The 11,307-nt window shown below is 34.7% G+C and overlaps 1 protein-coding gene across 1 annotated transcript in view; it reads left to right on the forward strand.

Annotated features, from left to right (window-relative positions):
- The window catches only part of RBM26 (RNA binding motif protein 26), a 95,167-nt gene that overhangs the window by 67,409 nt on the left and 16,451 nt on the right, over positions 1 to 11,307 (forward strand). Inside the window, exons 19-20 of the mRNA XM_011953837.1 lie at positions 2,029 to 2,229; positions 4,883 to 4,969. Coding sequence (XP_011809227.1) covers positions 2,029 to 2,229; positions 4,883 to 4,969 — 288 coding nt within the window. The remainder of the gene's footprint in view (positions 1 to 2,028; positions 2,230 to 4,882; positions 4,970 to 11,307) is intronic.

Genomic DNA, 11,307 nt, shown 5'->3' on the forward strand with positions numbered 1-11,307 from the left:
TCTCTAGAACTTACTCTTCCTATCTGACTGAAATGTTGTACACTTTGACCAACATCTCTCCATTCTTTGTGCCCCCACAGCCCCTGGTAACCACCATTCTGCTGTCTGCTTCTATGAGTTTCATCATTTTAGATTCCATGTATAAGTGAGATCATACAGTATTTGTCTTTCTTTGCCTGGCTTATTTCACTTAGCATTATTATTTGGATATTAGATGATTATTTTAGCTAATGTTAAGATTAACTGTCTTGAGATGAAGAGACTGAAATACTTATATTAGCAGAGAGATGGCAGCTGTGCCAGCTTCACCCTTCCATTTGGGTATCTCACATCTAAGACTCAACATCTTCAGAATTTTGCTTATCTTGCTCCTACACCCCATCTGTACAGTTACGCAAACCAGAAATCTGGCAGTGTTAATTGATTTCCCCTTTCCTTCAGCGTCTGTATCTAATTATCAAATTTTATATATGTTACTCCTAAATGTATCTTAAATGCGTTTACTTCTATCTCCATTGTCACTACTGTAGTCCAGACTTCCTTCTTCAGGTCTTTCGTAGTGGCATACTGAATGGTTTCCTAGCTTCTTTTCTTCCTTCTACTCCGTTCTTAAAACTCTAGCCAGAATATCCTCTTCAACACTGATTGGTTACATCACTCTTTTACTGCTTAAAATCTTTTTATTTATTTTCATGGCTCTTGGGATAAAACTCAAAATCCTTTACATGATCCTTAAAGTTACGTGTAATCTGACTCTGCCTCTCTCCAGGCTTATCTCCCCATCCAACTACACTGAATTATATTCATTCTTTGGGAAATTACATTTCTTTCAGCGTTGGTGCTTTTTTTCATGCTGTAACCCCTACCTCATTCTTGCCTTTTTCTTTGCTCCTCCTTTGATTCATTGAACAAGTATTAAATACAATCCACCAGCTACTACTGGGAATAAGGCAGAGAAGAAAATGGAAAAAAAAATATTTTCAGGGGACATACATTCTAGTGGGTTATTCACTGCAAATCTTTGAAGTTCTTTTCAAATCTTAAAGCATTTCTTCACGTTTTGAGTCATTTCTCATTAATACAATTAAATAACTTAGTTGTTCTTGTTGTTGTTTTTTGAGATGGAGTCTTGCTCTATCGCCCAGGCTGGAGTGCAGTGGCACGATCTCGGCTCATCGCAACCTCTGCCTCCCGGGTTCAAGTGATTCTCCTGCTTCAGCCTCCCAAGTAGCTGGGACTACAGGCACTGGGCCTGGCTAATTTTCAGTATTTTTTGTAGAGACGGGGTTTTCCCATGTTGGTCAGGCTGGTCTTGAACTTTTGGCCTCAGTTGATCTGCCTGCCTCGGCCTCCTAAAGTTTTGGGATTACAGGTGTGAACCACCGCACCCGGCCATAACTTAGTTTAGTGCTTCTTCACACTTAGGATTTGAGTTTCATGAGAGTAAAGACTTGTACACAGAAAGTGCACATTAAGTATTTGTGGAATGAAGGAATGGTGTGCTGTCATCATACAGAATAATGTGGTAGAATATCAATATGTTACAATGGTTCTATAATGATAGAGGTAAGTAATTAAAATGATTTGAGATAACTGTACCTATTGAAGTCAACTGGCAAACAAATAGAAACATTGTATTTGAAAATCGTAACTGGAAAAAATATTTATTGTGAATGTAGGTATTATTTATCTGTTGATTAACCTGACTTCTGAAGTAACATTTAACACTGTATACTTGGAAATCAGGAGTTGCTGATCTTTTGGTGATATAGCCTGATATCTTAGAGAGCAAGAACTTAGAAAAAGGCACAGTTAGTAATTCCAAGACCTCAGTGTTACTCAGTTTACTAGCCACCTACCTTTACTTTCACCAAACTAAAATCCTGATTTAAGTTATGAGATCCTTCTATAGAGCATTTGAATACATTGTCAAATTGCATTGAAGTTTTATTCATCTGCCAGAGTGTAATGCTCAGCTTGTGTTAGTAATCACAGCATTGTTTAACCTGTGTGTCTGATCTCTTCTAGGCTGCCAAGCGAGGGATTCTTTCATCTGGTCGGGGCAGAGGAATTCATTCAAGAGGTCGAGGTGCAGTTCATGGCCGAGGCAGGGGGCGAGGGCGAGGACGAGGTGTGCCTGGTCATGCTGTGGTGGATCACCGTCCCAGGGCATTGGAGATTTCTGCATTTACAGAGAGCGATAGAGAAGATCTTCTTCCTCATTTTGCGGTACTTTCTTACTGCTCAACAAAACAAATATTGATAATCATCACTGGGGATAGTAGACATATTTAAAGAGGATGTTATGAAAAGGACATAAGTAATTCCAACTCGTTAATCTGAACAAAGGGTTTGAATAATCTTTAATTTTTTTGTTAATTTAAAAACAAACTGTAGGATTTGTGTAATTATCTAGAAGAGACATTACTATTCTTACACTTAGTAGGCCATGAAGTATTGTGAAGTGAACAATATAAACTTTATTGTTTCAGAGAGGGAAGACTTGTAGTTTAGTTTTATTTGATATTTACTTTTAAAGAAAAACTTAACATATTGCATGGGCCATCCAGATTTTTAAAAATTAAAATAGGGTTTGTATTTGTTAAAAATGTATTCTTGATCTAGCTGACCCAGTATTGAAACAAGATAAAATTTTGACCTATGATCTGGAAGTTACCTCAGTCTGTGTCAGGGTGTAATGAAAAAGACTTTATCTAATGGTAATAGATTGACCTACAAGAAGGGAGAATGGGATTCTAGTCTCTGTTAATCCATTATTTAACTTGGACTTCCTGGGATTTCTTAGGCTCATGTTCAAAATGAGGATTATACCTGCTGAATGACCCTTTCATCCCAAATGCTGTGATTCTTAGTGGTATCCCAGAGGTTGGTTACTAAGCATCAGCTTTACCCTCAGCATTATATTTAATAGTAGTTGCTCTGGAGATATGAAGGAAATAATCAGTTATTTATCCTCAAGGCTTTTACATATATCAGTTTAACACAGAGTAAACTACAGACATAATTTATAATGAAATTATAATTTATTAAGCACTATAAATACTTTAGTAACTTAGAGAAGTATCACACTGGCATATGATGGAAAAAAACAATAAAGGAAAGTTTCATGAAGTAGTAAAACTGTAGTTTAGGTCTTAAAGAATAGGTAAGCTAGTAGGTAGGTACATAAATGATTTAACCTTTTAAAAATTCAGACTTAGGTGTTATTGGAGGCTTGCAGCAGTTACAGATATTTTGTCGGGACATAAGGAGATATTGACAGAAATGGTTTATGTTTAAGAAATAACCAAAATGATTAGTATTTAAGAATGAGGAGTCTAAAGTCCTGTTCTTGATGGATTTGAAGGGATAAAGAAAGGAATTAGAGAACTAGAAAGGAGCTTGGAGATAAATCTTGCCCAACTCTTCCCTGCTGTGTACCCTACTTCCACACTTTCCACAAAAGAAAGGAGATCCAGATAATTTGTATGTTGTGTATAGTTTTACAACTAATCAGGAAACTAACAACGAATGTGCTAAAATAATCCAAACAGACAAAGTGAGTTTGTTGTGATTATGTTTTGGTGAGACTAAAGTTCTTTTGGCTGGAGAAGTATTCAGAGCCTCTAAATAAAAATTCTGATATGCATTTGGACATTCAAATTTCCCTCCAAAGTTCACATTTAAATTATTAGTCTTAAGTTTAGTTGAAGTTTAGCTTCTTTCTCTCAACCTATGATTTGAACACATGATGGATGTCAAAGGAAAAAAATTGACATTATTTAATATCTGTAATATTAAAGGGCCATTAACTATTACAAATTGTGATTAACAAAAATGCTGTATCTTCCAGTACCAGTAGTAATAGTAATAAAATTATAACTGAAAACCTATAGAGTACTTACTTTGTGTCAGGTATGCCCTCTGAGTGCCTTATGATAATTCATTATGAGTTATTTGGATAACCCTGAGAGGTAGATACCTTTATTATGCCCATTTTAGAAATGAAGAAAATAATGCATGATGAGGTTAAGTAAGTTGTTTACACAGCTAATAACTGGCAGAGCTAGAATCTTAGTGGCTCTAGGACATTCTCTTTACTGTGCTGTACAGAACATTTTTATGATATGTGTGGATCTAAGGAGATTACAGTTATAAACTTTGGGGGTATAAGAAGGAAGATATTGGTAATGATATATAAAGGACTAGAATTTTGTGGGATAAAGGTTGCTGTTTGTAGAAAAATCCTCCCACACATGAGGGAAAAAATCCAACAAACCACAAACAGGAATAATATAATGTGTTTAGTGTTTAAATGTTGTAAACAAGTATAAAGTACAGTGGAGTGTGTAGTAAGCAAAACTATGGTCAGTTAGAATGTTAAACTTTTGAATCAGGAGAACTTGAATCTCGTCCCAGTAATTAACAATTAACTTTGAGGAAGTTAACTTAAATTTTCTTTTTCTTTCTTTCACCATTTACTGGGAATGGTACCAAAAACTCATAGAAATTCTGAGGATTCAGTATGTTGCTTAAGAAAGAGTTTATCTTGGGATTGGTTTAATGAGTATAAGAGGAAAGTTAGCAAGAAAGCTCAGGCTTTGACTGTTATTTCCTTCATTTAAAGCATAGTTCAATCGAGTATAAGTCTTACTTCTGGGAAGTGTGAATTGTGAGTAAGATTGGAAGATAGGACTACCTTTTATCTTATAATATCAAACACTAAAATAAGTTGCTCACCATACTTTTCTGTTAACCATTATGAGTTGGTGTGTATTATGGGTTATATTTATTAGTATTTTAATGTTTTTTAATACCATTAAGATTTTTGGATATTTCAAAATATTTATTTGGAGGAAATACTTTTTTTTTTAATTTAAAGCAATATGGTGAAATTGAAGATTGTCAGATTGATGATTCTTCACTTCATGCAGTAATTACATTCAAGACAAGAGCAGAAGCTGAAGCAGTAAGTTTTCAAAATAATTTATCAATTCAGATTTAAATAATTTATGAGTATTACTTTTAAGTTTTAATATAAATGAATTTTTTTAACTTACTAAATAATATGCTTTGATAATAGGTAGAACACCTGAAGTGGAATTCATGCCCTCAAAGAATGTCCTAATGCAGTTAAGCAATTCTGTGTATAATGTAATATAATTAAAATACGTATTTAGTCACCAAGTGGAATGTCAAATTGTGTTGTCATGAGATACCAGGGATTCTCCTTTCTTTCTTTTTCATAATAGATAGGGCCATCTCACTACCCATTATTCTTTTTTTTCAGCTGACCCAAAACAGGATCTGCTTTGGCCGAATGAGTGGTGAGGGATAAGATACAAGCAGTTCTAATGTCTGCCCATCTTAACCATTCCTCATCTGCTGCTTTCTGGTCTCATCAGGGTGAACTCTAAAATAAGTGTCCCTAGTTCAGCATAGCCCCAACTAGACTTCTGTGACTTTTTGCCTAAGACATGGTATATACCTCTAACTTTGAGGGTACTTTTAGTAAGGTTACCTTAAACCATCAGTCTTGAATTGTCTTTCCAAGAACTGACTGGAATATATGCAACCTTGTCTTTTATTTGGGTTCCAAAGATTAAAAAAAGGAAAATGGGAGTGAGGTGTGGGGGATTCATAGGGGCCTTTTTTGCTCTGTGTGTTCTTTCTTCAGGAATTATAGAGAAGACAATGTCACTGTTTTGTCCTTGCCATTGTTCCAGGGATGAAATAGTTTTCCAAACGAAAGAGTGGGATGCTTTTCATAAGTTTTAAGTTGATTACAACTTAAATAAGTTTTGAAAAAACCTCTAAATTTATTTATCCTCTTTGTAGTGAATGTTCTCTGCCAGCACAGTGGTACATTGCTTACCTGATAGAAGTTGCCTTTGGAGCATTGTAACCAGTATAGACTATGGATCTGATAAGTCATTCAACTGGAGCCTTAAAATAATCTAGTTTTGGGGGTGAAGGTAGGGGGTAGTATACTATTGTATAAAATGGGAATTCCTGATCTTAGGGTGTTCTCTTTTTAAAGCTAGTTTTGAATAATCATTTCTTTAATGGTCTTTTGTGAAAGTAAAAAGTAATTTAAAATTGATGAGATTTTAAAACTCTTGTATGTGTGTATGTTATATTGAAAAGGGTATATCGTTGATTAAATGTTCTCTCCAGGGTATTGTTAAGTGCAAGTGTAGAATAAACTTCCTTTCAGTGGTGGCTTCAGTTGACAATTTTTAGTCTATTGCTAGATAGGTAGTTATGTTCTATGTATTTTCTAGGGAATAGTGGTATTGTAAAACAATGATAGTTGTTACTGTACAAATGGTTAAAATATTGCCAAATTTGTGGATTTAGTAAGAACTTTAAATATGTACTACTTCCCTTGCTTGCTTATATGGCTGAGAAAAAATTAGCACCTCTTGCTTTTTAATTAATTTTTGGAAATTTTGCTCATGGAAAGACCTGTTGACACATACCTTCTTTCTTGGGTCTTGCTTTTTGTACCTTAGATGTTTATACAATGTATTTTTCAAAATGAATAGCAATCAAAAATACCAGGGATTAATGTGTAAGGAAGACTTTAACACTGAATTACAGGAAGATTGAATAAGTGACAGAATAACTAAGGTCAAGTTAGGTCTAATGAGAGTTACCTATTTAGAGGAAATAGCTTTAGTTGGATTTACTTAATAGGCTAAAAAGAGTAATGACCACTGCTATGATAAATGTTTAGATTTTTAGTTATAAAAGTTGTTAAACCATAAATGTAACCTTAAACCAGAAAGTTTCTTAAAATTTTGTAGTGTTGGAAAGAATAGAAAGTTAAGTTGAAGCTTATCTTATACAAGCAGGATACATATAGAGCAGTGGTCTTCAAACTTTTGGATTTCAGGGAACAGTAAAGTTTAGGAATTTAAAAATTTGTGTGTTTGTCATAGAGGTATCAATTTTTTATTTTGCCGGGGAAGAATACTTTAAAAATACAAAAAGATTGTCGTGTACTATCACCATCGTTATATAAAATAAAGGACATTTTAACACTGAAAATGTAGGAGAACATGAACTCTCAGTAAAGGATAGACTTCCCAAGGAAAAATTGTTAGCTCTTGCCAATGTTTACTTTCAAATATTACATTGTTCTTATTTTCTGGACCATTGTCCTAGATGAGTGAATGAATTTATTTTCTGTAACTAATAGATGCATAGTATTTCAAAGTGAAAGTACAGGAATAAATAAGGTAATTGAGACATTCAGATATAACTGAGAAGTGAGAAATTTTCCTCAGGAAAAATATTGAAGCATTTTAAAGACTAGAAATATAAGCAGAACACTTCTAGCTTTAGGTTAAGACGGTGTATGGTTTGACTCTGTCTTGTTACCTAGAAGATGGTTCCTATTACCTTATTTTCTATTTTTTTGTATATCAGCATGCCAAAGTACTAAAGTCGGATAAGTACTCAGGCAAGAATAAAGAAGTAGTCTCTTCCATGACCTGATTAGAATATTATCTTTTCTGCCCTGAATTGTTACTGTACCTTTGTAGGAGTCCTAGATCCTGTTCAGAATAGGAATAATTAAGTTGCTGTTTTAGAATAATCAGACCAAAAATGAAACTTATAGTCCCAAACTCAGAGAGGTACAATTTTTTTTTTTTTTTTTTTTGGAGACAGAGTCTCGCTCTGTCGCCCAGGCTGGAGTGCAGTGGTGAAATCTCAACTCACTGCAAGCTCTGCCTCCCGGGTTCATGCCATCCTCCTGCCTCAGCCTCCCTAGTAAGTGGGACTGCAGGCACCCACTACGATGCCTGGCTGATTTGTGTGTGTGTGTGTGTGTGTGTGTGTGTGTGTGTGTGTTTAGTAGAGAAGGGGTTTCACCATGTTAGCTAGGATGGTGTTGATCTCCTGACCTCATGATCCACACGCCTCGGCCTCCCAAAGTGCTGGGGTTACAGGTGTGAGCCACTGTGCTCGGCCGAGAGGTACAATTTTTTATATCAAAAGGAAAGAGGGGCCAGGCGCAGTGGCTCACACCTCTAATCCCACCACTTTGGGAGGCCAGGTGGGGTGGATCTCTTGAGTCCAGGAGTTCGAGACCAGCCTTGGCAACATGGAGAAACCCCATCTCTACCAAAAAATTAGCCAGGTGTGGTGGTGAGCACCTGCAGTCCCAGCTGTTTGCGAGGCTGAGATGGGAGGATCACCTGAGCCCAGGAGGCAGAGGTTGTGGTGAGCTGAGATCATGCCACTGTGCTCCAGCCTGGGCAACAGAGCCAGACCCTATCTTAGCAAAAAATAGGGGGAAAGAGAATCGTGTTTTACTAAATGGATTCAACCAAAAGAAGTCAAATTATGTGCATAGCAGAGTTTTTGTGTGTGTGTTTTGAGTGATACTTAATAGTTATTAAGTGCTGCTATGTGATGGGCCCTGTGCTACCAGAATTAGTAACTTGAGGTCTGAAGCTTGTGGGAAAGTAGCCATGTGCATTGAACACGGCAGTTAAAGAATTGGAATTCTTTTCTTTGTAACTTCTAAAAATTACATTTTTCATGTTTTTAAAAATTCATGGTCATATATATTATATAATTATATGTATTTGTGTTCATAACTCCTGCTTTAACATTCTATAACATTACAAATATTAATAAACTTGCTTTTAGACTTATTTTATATATTAGTTATATTATCGTTACTAAAAATGTAAGGAACCATAGGATTGCAATTTACTCTTTGGTGATTATCTATATCTCAAGTCACTTTTCTCCATAGTTTTTGCAAAAGACTCTTTCTGCAAGAGATCCCCTAACAAAGGATTCTCTTGTCACATAAGTTTGTGAAAGGCTGCATTTTTATATTCCATTTAGAAGTGTAGTCTAAATGAACTAAGTCCAGAGGTAAACAAACCTGTTTAATTTTGTTTCACCCAACATTTTTCCAAACTTAATTGTTTCCAGAACATTTTCCATGTAAGATGTGGAATCCACAATTACTTTTCATGGTTTTTTCCCCCTTTGTTAGATCTTTAACCTTTTTGCTTTCTGTTGTATATATGCCTGTTTTCCTTAATTTGCTGTAAACTTTGAATGAATGTGTGTAAGAGTAGTCAAAAGACTAGAGACAAGCCTCTAAATAAAATATTTCAGATTTAAAACTCAATTTTTTTGGTACATTTTATAGTATAGAAATCAGAATTGTAAAATGTATTCCCACATGCACATCATTGGGCTTCAGCAATTATCCACTTAGGGCCAATCTTATTTCGTCTATAATTCACTCACTACAACTTGCCCACTCCTTATTTTGGAGCTATTCATAGTCATTGTATCATTTCATCTATAAACATTTTAGATGATAGAACCTTAAATGATGGAACCAGTTTCTGGAGGTTCGATTCCTTCTTTTTTCATTTAGTTTTTCATGTAGGTTGGCTCTTCGAATGATAGAGCCTTAAAAAAATACAGTACTACTTTCACACCTAAAAATTATATTTCTAAATATCAAATATGCAGTCAGGGTTGACATTTGTCTAATTTCTTGTAAGCTTACTTTTTAAAAATTAGGATCTAGATGAGGTTCATATTTTGATACAGCTTGATTGGTGTTATACAGTCATAAGTTCATAAATATTTTATGGGTACAAATCCATTGCTGTCAGTTATTAATGTTAAAGTTATTCCATCTTTGGCCAGGAGACTACAGGTTGGCTCCTGAGTTCTTTTGACAGGACCCGAGTGATCTGCGATAGTTTTGTTCCTTCTGGTATGAAGAGGTGTTCTAGGTTCATTTTAAACACTGTCTCTTCCAGACCTGAAACTGACCCTTTCTCTAAGGAGCTTTGGTTTATTTATTAGGCAAAGGTATTTAGACACTATAGTCTGGGTACTACGGCTATGCATTACTATTAAGTATGTTACTGTCACTAATCCTTCTCAGTTGTCAGAGCTGAGAGTGAAAAAAAAACCATATATATATATATATATATATGCACATATATACACATGTGTAAAGATGAAATAAATTTAGAGCTCATACTGATACTTTGGATTTAATTTGGGCTATAAAGTTTTTAATACATACACATATATACACACATGCAACTAGATAGATAAAGATAAATTCAGAATTCACTCTGATGCTTGTTAATTCTAGACCATATGGTTCTTACTTCATCTCATGGGTCTTAATGTGTCTTACTTTTTTCCACTTTCTCACTGACACCAACATGCTGGGTGAAAGGATATGTACGTTTAAATTTTTAATGAAGATTGCCCACCATACAGGTTATACTTATTTGCCCACCAAAGATGTATGAGAGTGCCTTTTCCCTACACTCCTGCCATAGTGTGCATGCTACATAGTGGTTTTACTACTTTTCTTATAAAAAAAAAATGCATAGGTATGTAGTTTGTCCTCATTTTTATCAGAGTGGGGTATCAGTTTTCTATCTTCAGTTTTATCAAACTGAAATAGCAACTCATTTAGGTTTTAATTCACTTTTCTGATTGTAGTTGAGCCATTTTCACGTTTAATTAAATGCTGTTTGTTTTTATGTCTATCAACTATTAATGTCATTTGCCCATTCTATTATGTTGCTGGGTAGTCTATTCTTTTTTTTTTTTTTTTCTTAATGCGGGAGCTCTTTGTATATTTGGAAATTAGCTCATAGGTTATATTTTTATGACTTTTCATTTATGCTGTATTTTCCACAATAAGAGTTAATTGTCCGGTTAATCTTTTTTTATAATTTGAAAGGCTTTCACCAATCTGAGGTGATAAACATTTTCCCTTGTTTTTTCTAGTACTCTTAATAGGCTTTTTTTTTCTTTGAAGACTTTACATTCACTTTTTAAAAAATTTACATGGAACTTATTTGGTCTAAGGAGTGCAATAGGAAGCCTATTGGGTTCATTAGTTAAGTCTAGTTTTTCCAAGCTTATGTGAAATATATAAATTTCCAGTATGTTTATTTGGGTGTTCCAGACTCTTCCACTGATAAGTTTTCTCTTCACGTGCCTTTTTCTCACTGTTTTAATTAAACTAGCTTTCTCATATATCTCAGTAGTTTGTCAGGGCAGTTGTTTGGATTCCCTCTCACACGCAATTATTACTCACTTTCAGACTCTTGCTGGTGTGTTGTAAGTGTTTATTTTCTGTGTAAACTTTTGAATAAACTTTCAAAAGATAGACTAAGTTATGGGAGAATGAACATAGTAATACTAAATTTTCCTCAAATACTAAACCTTCCTCTGAACGCTCATTGTCTTTCAAGTTCTTCAGTACTTTTTACATTGTAAGAGCATTTT

This window comes from Colobus angolensis, unplaced genomic scaffold, assembly GCF_000951035.1.
Source record: "Colobus angolensis palliatus isolate OR3802 unplaced genomic scaffold, Cang.pa_1.0 Scaffold374, whole genome shotgun sequence".
NCBI lineage: Eukaryota > Metazoa > Chordata > Mammalia > Primates > Cercopithecidae > Colobus > Colobus angolensis.